The sequence below is a fragment of the Penicillium samsonianum genome (assembly GCF_028829775.1).
Source record: "Penicillium samsonianum strain IBT 33392 chromosome Unknown utg000001l_segment0_segment0, whole genome shotgun sequence".
Classification (NCBI taxonomy): Eukaryota; Fungi; Ascomycota; class Eurotiomycetes; order Eurotiales; family Aspergillaceae; genus Penicillium; species Penicillium samsonianum.
Genome location: NW_026643259.1, coordinates 596,304 through 611,685, shown reverse-complemented (window position 1 = coordinate 611,685; position 15,382 = coordinate 596,304). Strand labels below are relative to the sequence as shown.

At 44.8% G+C, this 15,382-nt stretch overlaps 5 protein-coding genes across 5 annotated transcripts; 3 read left to right on the top strand and 2 right to left on the bottom strand.

The window, feature by feature from the left end:
- Positions 1 to 1,877: 1,877 nt before the first annotated feature.
- N7471_000238 (uncharacterized protein) lies at positions 1,878 to 3,641 on the top strand (the record flags this gene model as incomplete). The annotated part of the gene is made up of 5 exons (XM_057272959.1): positions 1,878 to 2,214; positions 2,293 to 2,406; positions 2,463 to 2,595; positions 2,651 to 3,035; positions 3,107 to 3,641. 5 exons carry the CDS (start codon positions 1,878 to 1,880, stop codon positions 3,590 to 3,592), a joined length of 1,455 nt encoding a protein of 484 aa, XP_057141138.1. The 3' UTR covers positions 3,593 to 3,641.
- A 61-nt stretch (positions 3,642 to 3,702) lies between these two features.
- On the bottom strand, positions 3,703 to 5,042 carry N7471_000237 (oxidase ustYa family protein). Its single transcript, XM_057272958.1, has 5 exons — positions 4,677 to 5,042; positions 4,498 to 4,629; positions 4,284 to 4,423; positions 4,111 to 4,201; positions 3,703 to 4,060 (listed from the first exon to the last, which is right to left on the bottom strand). Exons 1-5 carry the CDS (start codon positions 4,939 to 4,941, stop codon positions 3,837 to 3,839), a joined length of 852 nt encoding a protein of 283 aa, XP_057141137.1. The 5' UTR covers positions 4,942 to 5,042; the 3' UTR covers positions 3,703 to 3,836.
- Positions 5,043 to 6,742: 1,700 nt separating this feature from the next.
- On the bottom strand, positions 6,743 to 7,905 carry N7471_000236 (oxidase ustYa family protein; the record flags this gene model as incomplete). The annotated part of the gene is made up of 7 exons (XM_057272957.1): positions 6,743 to 6,792; positions 6,854 to 7,060; positions 7,144 to 7,219; positions 7,277 to 7,302; positions 7,361 to 7,456; positions 7,505 to 7,627; positions 7,680 to 7,905. 7 exons carry the CDS (start codon positions 7,903 to 7,905, stop codon positions 6,743 to 6,745), a joined length of 804 nt encoding a protein of 267 aa, XP_057141136.1.
- Positions 7,906 to 9,436: 1,531 nt separating this feature from the next.
- Positions 9,437 to 10,509, top strand: N7471_000235 (ankyrin repeat domain-containing protein; the record flags this gene model as incomplete). The annotated part of the gene is made up of 4 exons (XM_057272956.1): positions 9,437 to 9,590; positions 9,661 to 9,729; positions 9,798 to 9,994; positions 10,177 to 10,509. The coding sequence occupies 4 exons, from the start codon at positions 9,437 to 9,439 to the stop codon at positions 10,507 to 10,509; spliced, it is 753 nt and encodes a 250-aa protein (XP_057141135.1).
- Positions 10,510 to 13,414: 2,905 nt separating this feature from the next.
- Positions 13,415 to 14,125, top strand: N7471_000234 (uncharacterized protein; the record flags this gene model as incomplete). The annotated part of the gene is made up of 2 exons (XM_057272955.1): positions 13,415 to 13,484; positions 13,536 to 14,125. The coding sequence occupies 2 exons, from the start codon at positions 13,415 to 13,417 to the stop codon at positions 14,123 to 14,125; spliced, it is 660 nt and encodes a 219-aa protein (XP_057141134.1).
- Positions 14,126 to 15,382: the final 1,257 nt, after the last annotated feature.

Below are 15,382 nucleotides of genomic sequence, written 5' to 3'. Positions count from 1 at the left end.
ATGCGATGCGTTACATGAGGATACTTTGCACTTACCAACCACAAAAACAACAGGTGCAAGGCAAGCAAGCCCGATCTGTCTGTATAAAATATAAAGCGCCAAAGCCACCTCAATAGGTGAAGCCCATATTACATCTGAATTCTCAAAGCCTGCAGCGATTCGATCAAAATCCTCACTCATGAGGGTAAGTACAGATTGGTCGGCCAGCGTGGATCCTGAAAGATGAAGGGTTTGATTATATAACAGGCTCAGAAGCCCTCCGCGAATCAACACAATGCATCGGTAGGTTTGATGCTTGTAGGCTGCTGTGGAAATTGCGATTCCTAGATATACCAGAAGTGCGGCACCTATCAGTGCTTGACCGACAAACTGAGTTTGGTCGTTTGTCGTTTTATCTATGAATGAGATCACCCGGTAGATCAGAAGTGGCTGAGCAATGTTGAAGCCAATCAAACAGATTCGGGGAAAGATGACATGGAGAACAGGTTTATAAGCAACATTTAATGTCACCCATACTAAGCTGTACTTGGAGGTTTTTCTGCACTGCTGCCAGGCGTATTTCATTTGAATGCCGACATTCCCTGATGCCAATCTCGGATCCAGGGGCGGAAGGTCCTGTTGTTGAACAGCGTGGGAGGACCCCCGGAGGAGCAGTGAATTCAACCACCAAAATACACTCCGATTGAAAATGCTCCCTAGAGCATCGGAAGAATAACGAGAGTAAGGACTTTGCAGCAGATGACGTTTTTGAATCGACTCAATGAAAAGGGTGATCAGTTTGAAAATCACAATTGCAAGGAACACAATCGCAATTGGCCGATGGCTTCCCCTGAGCCATAGTGTCCGTGCTTGACTTCCATCTAGAAGCGTACTAATTGCAAGATATCCACTCAGCAAAAAGGATGGACGAAGTGAGCGATGGTGCTCTTGGTAGGACACGACGGCTAGACTCAGCGTGGCTAGGAAGCCGAGACAGGCCGCTGGCAAGGAAATCCGGGTCAATTTGCTGTGAGGTAAGGTGTAGAGAACGATCAACGCCACTTGCAGGCATCCAAGAGTGGCTACTGCGGTCTAATACTTTATTTTAGCAAAGAATTCAGTTAGGTTATGAATGGTCCTCGATATAGCCCTGAAGGGTTCCCTACAATTTTTGCAAGTATCAGCCAGTCTAGGGAGGTTTTCAATACCCTTTTTCTCTTGGCAAGTTCAAAATACCGATAGACGCAGCACGCGATGAAGCATAAAGCAGGGAGCAGTGAAAAGAAAGATTGTTCAAATAACAGGGTGAAGTCGGTGTCATCTCGACACCCCCGGATTGTGGGTCCGAAGACGTTGTCGGCACGATCACATGTGTCGCCCATATCGAGCGACCCGGTGGGTGGAAAGAGAGATATAGGAAGTTGAAAATCTTTCAAAGCGGAGGTGGTTCTCTATGGGCAATTAACCTGGCTTGACCTCTTTTTGCTTTAGGTTGCAATGAAAGCGCAGTCGCCGTAACCAATCGGCTCTGTTGTCTACATAGTAGTCTTATCTGGATCCCTGCACACCCATTGACTCTGGTCTATCACCGTCGAGTACCGAGTACCGATACATGGGTCGGCGCACTTATGTAAAGTAAACGGTGATCACATCAAAAATAACCATAACCCTTGGAATCATCATGGTGGGAATAATAATTAAAACCGCATAGACCCGTTGCCCCACATATGAACCCAGATCTTAGGCAAATGCTTAATTTCCATGGAGTCATTACCTAGGTACCTAGGTAGCATCATCTAAATCCGGTTAGACTCGGGAGTAAGAAGCAATTAAGGGGGCGCGAACTTTGGAATAACAAATTCCTATCCTACTCGATGTGCTTGCTCTTCACCTAGATCATGCCGTCACCAAGGGACCCCACTTGCGATGAATCAGCAAGCCTGCTTCAAGAACCAGAAGGCTCAGCACAGTCAAATTTGGTTAAAGAACCGGTTTACCCCCGTTGGATTATTACAGTCGTGCTGTTATGCGGCGGCGCGGTTCTTTTCGACCTTTCTAACAATCTGGGTGAGGTCGCCGAGGTCGCTATCTTGGAAGACATAGTGTGCCGAGATTATTATGCCAAGTCTGCTGTAAACACTATGCTTTCTGCTGCAGAAAGATGCAAGATTGAGCCTATTCAGACGGAGATTGCCTTGTTGAACGGCTGGAGGGAAACGTTCGAGACTATTCCTGGTGAGTCCATTGTTTTGTAAAAGCCGGGCGTTTTACGATTCCCTCTTTATGAGAACAGCGAAACTGACTATGGAATAGCAATACTTCTGGCGGTGCCTTATGGGATGCTAGCGGACTGGATTGGATACAGGCCGGTCGCTTTGTTGGCCTTCTTTGGCAGTGTCATGGGCTCCAACTGGAGCAGAGTGGTTTGTTAGTCTAAATTCGCAGTCGCATATACTTTTTCTACATTCTAACCCTATTTATAGTCTGGTTTTACCCCACATTACCCACTCGTGCTCTTTGGTTCTCTGCCCTATGGCAGATTTTAGGGGGAGGACCGCAGGTCGCAACGTCCTTGATTTTCTCGGCTGTCGCTAGTATCACCCCTGCTAAAAAGAGGTATGACTACTGCAAAGTTCGATTATATGTCGTTTGCTAAGGGCGTATGCGCCAGAACGACTGTTTTCTCCCAAATGACAGCGGTTATATTGGCTACAGAGCTGATTGCACCCCCGGTTGGTGCGGCGCTAATGACAAGAAACCCTTGGATACCGTTCCTCGCGTCCTCTGTGATTGCCGCAATTTCAGTTATTTGGGGAGTGTTGTTTTTCCCTGCAATCCAAAACCAGACCGAGTCATCTTCTACCTCATGCCACGAGCAGCGGCCAGTTCGTACCTGGTATGTCTCTGAAAGAATCCGAGAACTCTATGAGCAGCTCTCGCGGAATAAGAATGCGGCACTTGTTGTTGTCTCTTTCTTTGTCATACTTGTAGGAACACACGCCTTTGGACTGCTGCTGCAGTATATCTCTAAAAGGTTCCATGTATCATATGCCGAGGTATGTTCACTAGTTGTTTTCTATATTTATGGGTCAATTGTGAATGCTGAACAACCTTTTTTCTTTGACAGGCGTCATACGTCCTACCACTTCGTGCTAGTTCTAACCTGATATCTTTATTTATTCTACTTCCCGCCGTGACCGACTTTCTTGATCGCAAACATGGATGGGAGATGGCCAGGAGAGACAAAATACTTACCCAGGTCAACGCACTGTTGATGCTTCTGGGTTGTCTATTTATTTTTGTGGCACCAAATTTAATCTTGCTGAGTCTTGGAGTTGTGGTGTTTGGTTTAGGATCGTCGTTTTCTGTCACGGCGAGAACATTGGTAACTTCCCTCGTTGAGCCAACATCATTGAGCACAATCTACACACTTCTCAGTGTGATGAGCTCGATTGGATCGCTAGTGGCAGGGCCACTGCTGGCAGGGGTGTACCATCTGGGGATGGTCCTCGGTGACAAATGGCTCGGTCTTCCTTTTTTATTTGCAGCGGCATTATACGGACTTGCCCTGGTCGCTATATCTGCTGTGAGGGTTACTCCAACTACGGCATGATTGAACGGAAACTATTAGGTATATTCGCGACTTACAAGCTTAGAAGAGCAAACTTGTCTTTTGTGAATACCGTGAATACCATCAACGCCAGGATCATTACGCAGGTGTCACGGAAATCATTTGAATCTATCAGAGTATGAATGTGACTTATAAGACCCCGGAATCTTCTAGCGCTCCGTGTAGAGAGATGAGAGTTTATTTCTTTTCTCTTCTTCCTTGCCCATAATCACCGCGCTACACTGTCTTATGGTGGAAATGACAGTGTATTTACCCCTTCGGGCTTAGAAGGTGGTCTGATGGTTATCTGATGGTCCCATGCCCAATCGACAACTGCATCAAAGTTCCGACAGGTATGTTTAGTGTTGAAGTTGGGGTATGGCGAGTTGCTCCCGGCTACCCAGTTCGCAGAAACAAGATTAGTATCCGCATGGCACATGACGAACTGTCTAAGCATTTCAATGCAATGGTCTAGGTTTGATTATTAGAAAAGCTCTTAATACGAGAACTGGATAACGCACCGATGTGAGTGCGCTGTGTCGATGGACTATCCGAGAACTCTGCCTGTTCTTCTTTGTAATAGTCTTGATATGTCCACATCCGTATAAAGTTCTGGAAAAAAGAGATTAGACAAAGATGAACCCATTGTTGTCAATCGAGAGGGTATGCGGGAAAAAAAGCAAGGGGAACTTACCACACAATGCATCTGATGCGAAAATTCAAAATGAAGTCGATATGCGCCTCCATCCTCAGGAGGCAGCTTAACTGAAGTATCTGGATCCATACCTAATAGTCGCATATCATCATCAGACAATGAAACATTCACTGCTCCAACTATATTGCGAAGTAAGTTTTTTTTCGTTAATTTACTATTTATTCAAGTTATCCTGAATGATTTTGATGCTTACGATTGATAGAACGGTCCCATGCGCGATCAATATCTGGTGATGGTGCACCTCGAAATTTTGATGGATAGTCCAGAGTTCCGTTGAATGTGATTGATTGATCGTACAATCGTGGAAGTGACTGGAGGTGCTTTTCTGTAAATATGTCAGCTTCCAATCACGCCAAATAGTGAGAACAGTACCTTGAATATAGGGCAGTGCCGCTGAAGGTTGAGCATGCAGATCATCTGGTTTTATCGAGGCGTGCCCAAGTCCAAATATAAGAACAGTATAACTGGCGAATAGACTCAACATGGCAAGCCTTTTAATGATAGAGGTCTTTGAGCTTCTTGCCCCATCCAAGGCTTTTGACTCGTTTTTCCCATCCTCATAGACGTCCGCAGTCTGACTTTCATCAATACTGGGCCTTGCCTCAACGTCCTGGAGAGCGAAGTACCTGGTGGGCATTTTGACAGGCTAATAAAATAAATACTTAGCCCGTTGAAAGATTTCTAGTTGCACGATGTTCTGTATAATGAACTATAATCATTCCCTAGCTGACTGATAGCTTTCCCGCAATTCAATTCTTGTTTTCTGCAAAAAGGTGGGGTTTTTCCTTCATGCAGGTGGCGGCGTAATTTGAGTTCGTGTTGAAAGATACGAGGTAGGATTGTGTGCACATTATGGAGATGACATTGCATTTCAGACAATTTGACAATGCATTAGCTGGTTTTTTTCTCACTGCAGGAAGGATATACATCCGAACATCCACATGGGGCAGAATAGTAAGCTGACAGACCACTGGCAACACTTCGCACTATGGAGGATTTGACCTGGCATAACCACCATTCACTTCGCACGACAATATTTGCAAGTCATTCAAAATAAGAGATAAGACACTGTGGGAACCCACCGCTATTAACATACTTCCAGCCTTTATACTTGATGGCATCATGCGATGCAGATTCATTAACAGCATTACATCAAATAGAAGGTATAGTAATCTATTTTTCCTAGGTACCTAGGATAGTAGGAGGTTCACGTAATGGATACATTTAGATTGGGTAGATGGAAGCACTATAAATTGAACCTTTTCAAATTTATACAGCTAAGAGTCAACACCTAAATTCGAACTTCAAGGTTCTAACTAGATTTAAAAACACTTTCCACTGTATCGTTGATTTCCCAGTCCCATTTGTTAATTGGAACTTCCTCCGACCGTCGGACAATATCCCAAATATGGCGTGAATCACGACATTGATGCATATATCCCATACCGTCAACATTCAGATCGATTAAATTTCCATCACTATCGTAATGCTCTTGTGGTGGCTCGATCGTGTCATCAGCGGAGCACATCAAAGACTACCAGTCGTTATGTCAGAATATTCCGCAATGGGTTGATCCATTAGTTGATTGAAGAAAAAGAGATGAGTTTCTCACCTGAGTAATGTAGCTGAAGCAGTGTTGCAGATGGGATTCCTCCAAGTGTTCTGAATGATGTTCATGATGGCCCCCATGGTCCCCTGGTATGGAGGAAATCTCTATTTCTCTTGCCTGTTGAAGCGCACTGCGAATCATCTGAAGACAGTGCAATCCATGGAACATTGAGACCCCCCACTTCTCGTTTGTAGTTTCGTTCCTGCGGACCACCAGAAACCCACCATGGGGGGTAAATAATTCCGTCGCCCATGCTTCATCTCCCTTGTGCGATAAGTCCTCCAACGCAGGCTGTGTTGTAAACTCTCTCGGAATGTTGGGGGGCCTTTCTTGATAGCGCACGCCACAGAGTGATCTTTGTATCTTAGATGCACTCCAAAGATCGGCTTTGAAAATGAAAAGTAAGAAGACTAGAGGCGACAGAATCAAGGAGAATTTGAGTAGGAGACTGACGGCCATCGTCATTTTTGGGAGGATTAAAGGAGAATTAGAGATTAAGTAAAAATTTCTCAAGTGTTATGCATTGCAACTGGATCTGGGCAACATAAATAGATTTCCAGGGTATGAAGGCCACTACTCGTTAATCCAAGACGTTCATTCGTCATCTTTATTTAGCCTGGGATGTATCACTCGACTAGACCCAATTTCCACTAACGGCACACAAGCTCTAGCTTCAACGTGCCTATTGAAAACTTTTGGATGTCTGTGGATATTGTTTGCGGTGTATGCACTGATATCTCGCGTAGCCAATTATTTACTCGTCGATACCTGAATCTTCCCATCCTAATATCTGTTTCACATATGTACCTTCCTCTTGTCCAAAAGACCTCTAGGTACCATTCTTTGTTCTGTTCCAATCAGCCTCCAGAAAAGATGGGCCTTGGAGGGAATTTCGGGTCAGTCTCTCTTTCAACGCACAGTTGGGGTGTCAACTTCTTACCTAGTTCAGGATGCACAATCAAACTGTAATCATTTACGTCAATCGCTCGCTCACTGGCCCATTGATCGATGCTTTCCCAGTTTCTACATTCATGAGCCAATCCAAAGTCGGGCCATGGAAGACTGTAGTCAGGAATCCACTTGTAAGTTGTCAACGCAATGTCTCCTCGGCACATAATGACTTGGCGTAGCATGTCAATGCAGTGATCTTCCGAATTTTTTCAAAGTTAGATTACGCAAAGGTTCAGTATTGGATATTCACGGAGAACTGCCCGCCCAGATGATACTCACCAACATGATCTATGTTTGACACTGGTGTAGGTTTGAGGTTATAGTATTCTGAGTGAATGTACTCCCGAATATACTTCTATTCAAGGAGTTAGCCAAAAATATGCTGAATGGTACTTATCTGCACAGTACTTACCACACAGTGTAGCTGGTGGTAGATATCTGCTCGTGGCCATCGTCAATACATAGGACCACCAATATGAAGCGCTGATCAACTTACCAAGCGTTCCGTAGAAATCGCCTGAGCCATCTGCCAGCTCGATTGAGGTTCTCTTTGTTTTTTCAAGCTCATGTGGTTTAAGCCGTATGTTTGCATCTAGTTTCTGATCAGTGCTGTATTCGTTGAGATTCGCTTGAGACTTACTTTTGAATAATCTTGTCCATGCGGCATCATTGGATGGATTTGGCTTTCCGTTGTATTCATTTTCAGCCTCTAATTCCACGTGGATGACCTTCTTCTCTGGCTGTACAGCATCTCTTGCGGGTGCTAGTCAAATCGGTCAATAAACAAGAAAGTAATGCTCTCAGCCCAAACTCACAGTATATCAATGAAGGCTCGCATTCTGAGCTTGGAGCCGAATATGAGGTACCCTTTAGGAGACATGCAAAGAAGAATAGATTAAAGAATGTGAAAATGCAATTCAAGCAAAAAGACCGACTTTGGAAAATTCGTTGCAGCCCTTGCCTTCTATTAGTTCTGTCGGACTGGCTCAAAGCCTCCGTTTTGATCAGTGAAGCCTCTGGGTCGTCAATATCTAGCGACATAGTACCTAATTGTACCGAGCTATGTGCATCCCAAATAAAATTCCATCCCGCCTCTTTAACTATGACCGGCACTTGGACAGTAGTCTGACGAAATCCAAAGATAATTCGAAGATTTTACGGCCGAAAGGCCCAGATGCGTGATTGGCCAATGCATAGTCAGCACTTGACATACATACCTAGATACCTACATAGTAAGAGGTATCAAAATCATGCATTCCATATCTGCCCCGCATCTGTATAAGCACCGGGATTCCCACTTTGAGAATAGCCCATCACACCTTGCAGTTCCCAATAAGGAGTAGTGCGATGGTGCCTAGGATGTTGCTTTTTACGTCTTTTCTAAACGGAATCTCACTAATCAGAAGCAGATGTCACAGGCCGGAAAACAGCTGTAAACACCCCTTCCCTGCACTAGTCCCAATTCGGTCGAGTCCCGTGCCAAGAACCGCTTCACTAATCCTGCCAAGAACCGCTTCACCAATCGTGCCAAGCCCTACCAACACCGGGTGTGTAGGTGTGGGTGGGCTTGGCACGATTATTTACAACCCTGCACCTGGCGCTGCCGAGGACTGTCAGTCATCCTCCAGTCCTACCTTGAAGTGCTACCTTAAAATAGCCCCCAAAGGCCCTATTGGCACATGTCGACATCACCCGGCCCCCAAATATTCTAGGGATCGCCACTGAAGATCTCGATAGAGAAAGACTACGTGTGATTCCTATCAAAATGGGATGGATGGGAGACAGGAGAGAGAGAGGAGAATCAGGATCTAACTATGTTGTACTAGCTAGCAAACAGGTGCTGTCACCGCGGGTGCCTGATCCATCAGGCCACAAAACAGATAACTAACTAGTTAACTATCAATGGATGTTCGTACATAAATCGGCCGTCCTTCTGATTACCTTCATAAGGATTGGACTTTGATCGGAATCTTAGAAGATGATCACCCTACTCTCCCCTCTTTCAACGCCACTGCGCGAGGGGTTCGGTGCTCCGACGGTGAACCGGCATGCGCAATGTAATCGTTTCATCCTGTCAAAATACCCCTGTCGTTGTGTTCTCCAAATATAGAGCAAGATCCGCCTAACTTACGCTCTGGCGAGACGAGCTTACCATTGACTGTGGTTGCCTGGCCATCTCACGTATGCCATCTTGAATTCGAGTTGCCAGTCCCATTACACGTCCAAGGCAGACGTTGTGTAGATGAGGTTGGGCCCGGAAAAACTGCATCTTCTTTTACATACCAAAATTAGCCAATAATAACTAGTGTGGGGCTATAGTAGAAATCTGGGTGATCATCATCCTCACATTAAGGCTACCAGATCCAGGTGGGGATTAACCCGATAAGGCGGCTCACGTAACTCTAACCGATGGCCTATTTAAATAAGGTACCTAGGTAAGACTCGGGAATGAGATGTCAAATTAAAGAATAAGTACTCCGCAGTTTTAACGACGATCTTAGAGTAATGGAGTGATGCTTTGATCATTTTCCCGCGTTGCGTCTGATGGATTAGTATACAGCCTTTTAACAACATGTTTCAATCCGTCGACAACAGTTTCAGCCATGTACAAAATGGCCACACTTTGGCGAGTGTTAATAACCACGTGAACCCTTTGTTTCTCGATCTAGAAGACGGACAAGAAAGTCGTCGGAAGAAGCAAAATCGCTTATACCAGCGTAAGCATCGTGAGTGGTAGACTTATACCCTGGCGTTTTGGGTTGAAATTCTAACTGTCATCTTGGACCCCTGTTGCAGGACAAAGATCAAAAGGGTCGATGCTATCAAGAAACGCTGAACCTTCCATAGAACAAGTACAAGAACAAGGTATGCTTGTATCTAGTCACGACACCACTATGCGAATCCTAAGATGCTCACTTTTGATGCCTATTCAGTCACAAATGTTCTTTCCACTGTGCCCCCGGGCTCAATAGAGAATACCCATGGCAACGGAGGCAACGCACAAGGACTTGAAAGTCCCATAATGGTGACGGATTTCTCAGTCACTCAAATGGTCGGGAATTTCTTGGAGCATGATCAAAGGCGACAGGATTCTTGGTTGGCCTCCTCGGGTCGGGGCTCCTGTCAAGAGGTACGATTCGAGATTTACAAGACTCAATTGCTGGTCGAGCTATCTTTACCTTCTATGGTGCATCTACAAAGTCTCAGCTACATAATCTCAAACCAGTCCCCTCCAATCACCATCTTCAAATAATCGGTCTCATATCAAGGCTGCTTTAGACACTGATGTTCTAACTGAGTCTCAATCTCTAGTCTGAATTCCAAAATTTGCCCACGAAACCTCTTGAGAAAGGAAATACTCCGTTACATCAAGCTGTCGCTTATGGGCAGCTATCTATTGTTCGTCTACTTTTGGGTCGAGGTGCAGACCGAAGGTCGGTCAATACTCTCGGGAAAACGCCGTTGCATCTCGCAGCCGAGTTGGGTGATCTTGAGATGGTACAGAGTCTCAGTAATGACAGATATGTTATTAATATGCAAGATAAATGTGGCTCGACGGCATTACACTTAGCTGCCATGGCTGGCCATCACGAAGTGGCTCAATTATTACTGGACGGTGGTGCGGATATAGAAGCAAGAATCTGAGTGCGCTGATAAGCCCTCTTGCGAAATTCCATAATTGAGAACTTCAGGTGTTGAGCACGCTTCTGATATAATGATCATGATTAAAATGTTTAGAGTAGACAGCAAGCTTAAGAGAAGTACCAACTGCATAGTGGAATGCATTGGAACCACCGTTAATAACTAAACAGCGGAGTCATTGATTACATTGCATGTAGTAGACCCGCGTCTCCCGTGCGGTGTCGCCAAACGAACATATCCTAAGATGTATCATATGCATGGTCAGCATTTATTGAAGGACCCGATGACAAAAGAAAACGGAATCTCGTACAACATACCTAGGAACCTCTACATAGTGTATTTTCTCTGCCTATCTTGGCTGCCGCCGCTTTTATGAGGGCGCTCAGAGTCAGACTCACTGAGTAAATCTCAGTCCAGGCTCAAGCTCAGTGAGCTGCTCAATATAATTACGCGAGGCAGCCAATCACACTTAGTGGGCACTCAGTGAGTGTGTTTGATTACTCGGAGATTTGTCAAAGGCATCTATTGTGCACTCAGTCACGCTCAGTCAATCCCAAAAGAGCACTCGGCCCCCATAATGCAGTTTATTTATAAGGTGCTTTTTGATGGCCCTGACCATGCCCATTTCTAAAATTGCTCCATCCTCTAATTTCACCCCCACCCCGTATATTACTTGTTAAAATGAGATGACGTAAAAAAGGAAGGCACGGGCTTACATGTTAGGTGGTGTGGTAGGAGAATAGTTAATTATCTATCTAGGGTTGCCCGTACTAAAAGCTCAGATACAAATTAGAGGTCTATCCTATCGCTATACCACCTAAAAGATTTTGTCTTCACCTTCTCCTTTATTACTTAGGGTTTCCAGTTCTATCTTATCGTTTCTCTCGGCAATAGCTTAATCATAGGTAGGAAACCCTTCTTTACTTACCAAGACAATGTCGCTAAAGAGAAACGCCGTAGACGATTAGAAAAAAGCGAATACGTTTTCGGAGCGTATATAGACGAAAATGCTATCCGAGATAAAGACAAGAGATTACCCAAAACTAAGAGGATATACCTGTAATATGCAGAACTTTAGAAGGAGTAAGGTTCCTTGTAACTATGATACGTAGAATCATAGTTGGAAAAATAAAACTAACCCGCTTCCAGCTTCCTTAAACAAAACGGAATAAGAGGCTACAGAAATGGTGTAGACTCTAAAGCTCCAGATCACCAGCTTATCAAGGAGTTTATCCGTTAGTACATTCATTCTACCTGAGGACGACTCAGTAAAAATGGGCGACTAGTGATGAAATCGGTTATGTCATCTGTAGAGCGACTCTTTAGTGGCCTCGAAGAGAAACTGCAAATAAGCGTCGCACTGGAGGATCGGACAGAAATCTTTAGCGTGAGTCTAGATCAATACCTCTTTTCGTTCTAGGGTAGGAGCGCTAAACGTATAACAGTGGATCCAAAAATCTTTAATAGCGGATGAAATCATCGAGAAGATTGAATCCCTAACCCACAGTTTTACTAGGAAGATATTATTAGAATAGTCTCATCTCTGTGGTAGACTGATCATCACCGCTTTATACCGGGATTGCTTAAAGTCATTATTTGCTGGCTGTCCAATTATATCTCTTCCCTGGAGCGAGAATTGGAGCTTTCATACCGGCATATGAAGATAAAAAGGAAAGAGGTCTTCGATACAAGGCGAGGCAATTTGACTATACGGGTATTACTTGCAATTGATACTTGTTATAGGATATCGATCTTGTTCTGTTCCCGTCCTCCACAACACCTTGGAAGGTAGTCTAGAGAGTCAATCAAGTCTGGCTCAAAAACAATTAGGATCCAAATTACATAGTGTAAGTCTAGCTTTTATAGACTATCCTACAATGTCCACTATAGGAGCTCATTTACTAATTTTACAGATTTAGGATTAGTATACTTCGGGACGGCTAGCGGGAGGCTGGTTCTGGCTCCATGGTTGCAGAGGTTTTGTTGTTATAGAGAACAACCTAGGAACCGGGCGTATCTGTTGATGATGTATGTTATGCCTACGGGGTGACTAAGTACCTTTTGTATAGGTAAGTCATACAAAAGATACCTAATTTCTAGATTTTGCATCTGGTGAAAATCTTGCATCTGCTGGGGCGCACCAATACCCGGCAGGTGTATTGGGCGCTTGGCACTGTTATTGTAACAATAAATTACACGAGTGGACTGCTCAGGTCCACGGGTGACGCTTGGTGAGGAGTCATCCGGCTTATGTAATTATCAGGTGATGCTCAGTGAACAAGTTCAATAATTATGGTAACTAAGGCCAAGGGGCGTGCCCAGAGTTACTCAGTGAGTAAAAAGCGGCAAGAGGGAAGCACTAATACGGGAAAAGTACGCCAAGAAGTGGTAGAGGAAATCAACCTTGTACATAGATAGATACTCACTCGATAAAGGTCTTTGCAAAAGTGCGGATGGCCAAGCCTCCAGTTTTTAGCTGTACAGCCTAGCTATTTTCGTCATGAAATTGCCAAAAAAAAATGGATTTTACTTCGACAAGTCCTTGTAACAGTACCGAAGGCTCGGCCTAGTGCATTCAATTTTCCAGACTCAGACTTCCTCTTATGCATTGTCAGGCTAGTGGAGCTTAAGGCGGGATTATCAGCGTCAGCAAAATAAACACAATAATGCACTGTCATATTACCTTGCGCCAACACTCGTGCATACCTGTAGTTCTACTCGAGGGAGACACGATGATAATATTTATCGCTTCTACGGAGGATGATCATTCATAGTAAGCCCTAACGAAGGCTCAAAACCTCATGTATATATTTAACTTGTCCAAGGCGTGTAAACTGTGATTCGTCTTTTATCATAACCAAGCACACCTCCAATCTACAAGTTTGTCGATCTGTTCACGTCAATCAAAATGCATCTCAAGGCTATGGTTCTTGTCGTCGGCTGCCTTGCGGCGGAAGGCCTAGTTACTGCAGCTCCTGGTAAATATCCTGGCATCTTACTAATGATTCACTCCTCTAATGCCATTTCAGTGAAACGCTCCGAGGCCGACACCGAGGGTGCCCTGGGTGGCTACAAGATCTTTAGCAGCTACGAGCAAGCGAAAGAGAAGCGCTCCGAGGCCGACACTGAAGGTGCCCTAGGTGGCTACAAGATCTTCAGCAGCTACGAAGAGAAAGAGAAGCGCTCCGAGGCCGACACCGAGGGTGCCCTGGGCGGCTACAAGATCTTCAGCAGCTACGAGCAAGCGAAAGAGAAGCGCTCCGAGGCCGACACTGAAGGTGCCCTAGGTGGTTACAAGATCTTCAGCAGCTACGATGAAGCGAAAGAGAAGCGCTCCGAGGCCGACACTGAAGGTGCCCTAGGTGGTTACAAGATCTTTAGCAGCTACGAAGAGAAAGAGAAGCGCTCCGAGGCCGACACCGAGGGTGCCCTAGGCGGCTACAAGATCTTCAGCAGCTACGATGAAGCGAAAGAGAAGCGCTCCGAGGCCGACACTGAAGGTGCCCTGGGTGGTTACAAGATCTTCAGCAGCTACGAAGAGAAAGAGAAGCGCTCCGAGGCCGACACTGAAGGTGCCCTTGGTGGCTACAAGATCTTCAGCAAATACGAGAATGAGTAAGGCGACTGATGTGGGCGTATAAGGTGGCCTAGGTCACCATGACACTGAGGAATGAAGGTTCTGCGTCTTTCTAACATCCTAGAGAAACCTGAAAGTGGAGCTTTTACTCTGCGTTCCAATTTGCGCCAAATATCTTTTAGTCTCTATCAGTATTGATAGTATAAAGCCGAGGCCATTTACCTAAGAGTTCTATCTTTGTGATCTGTAGCCTTGCCATGTATGTTGTAGGTTCAATGGGATATTAATTTTCTGATTTAGCTCAGTGATTTTCTATTAGTCCTCGGATAGACGACGAGGGCTGCTATATTGAGCTTAACCTATTGTGCAATATATAGAGCTAGGCGGTGGTATGTGCTCTATTCTATATCTCGACATTCATAGCCAGGCTCTAAGCCGTAATGTAAGATATATATATCTTAGGCATTAGGTGAAGATTGGTATTTAGAAACGTATCCTGGTTTTGATGATCAAGAGAGAGTGAGGTGAGCCCATTCAAGAACCTTGATGCCCACTAGAAATTAGCATAGGACTCCAATAGGACATTTATTAGCCCGGCATAATACGGACTTCCAGTGTTCGCTATATCTGCCGCGAGGGTTACGACAACCAGAAAATGACACCGTATTGTTGTCTTAAATACAATGTCCCTAATATCAAGAACAACATTGGAAGACCTACTGGATGGTATACGGGCCAACCACAGGCCAACCACGGGTTAGATAATGGGAATTATAGATTAAGTAGAGAGGTCAGAAGGCCATATGGAACAAGACATTGATACTGGAATTTTGCCTATTTTTCACGTTCGTCATTCGTAATTCCAATTTAAGAGCAGATATTGGAAGATTTGGCCCTAGGGGTCTCTATAAATCCGTCAAATTAGTATCCGTTCATTAAGGGTTGAGTCCAGTCTTCTGAGACACTAGAGGCATATGAATGGGGTGAGGTGTTTTTGAATTCTAGATAACTGTCTTCTTTCATCAATTGCCCGGATGGTCTAGCGGTATGATTCGCGCTTAGTAAGCACTCCCTACTGAGGTCAATTCATCTTTCAATTACTAACAGTATCTCCAGGGGTTCACCCAAAGCATTAATGCGCGAGGTCCCCGGTTCAATCCCGGGTTCGGGCCAATTCTTTTTTTTTTTTTTTGCCGGCAGAGTGGGGCCTATTTTTCTGAAATCTAGGGGGCACGGATTCGAATCCTGTTGCTCACGGGTGGTCTAAAATGCATCAACGGAGGGAAGTAAAGCAAAAAG

Bases quoted from the DNA above. Each gene is read 5' to 3' on its own strand.
- N7471_000237 (XM_057272958.1), bottom strand. From the start codon at position 4,941: ATGCCCACCAGGTACTTCGCTCTCCAGGACGTTGAGGCAAGGCCCAGT. The intron at 4,630-4,676 runs GTACTGTTCTCA...ACATATTTACAG, and splicing joins GGCACTGCCCTATATTCAAG to AAAAGCACCTCCAGTCACTT. The intron at 4,424-4,497 runs GTAAGCATCAAA...TTCGCAATATAG, and splicing joins ATGGGACCGTTCTATCAATC to TTGGAGCAGTGAATGTTTCA.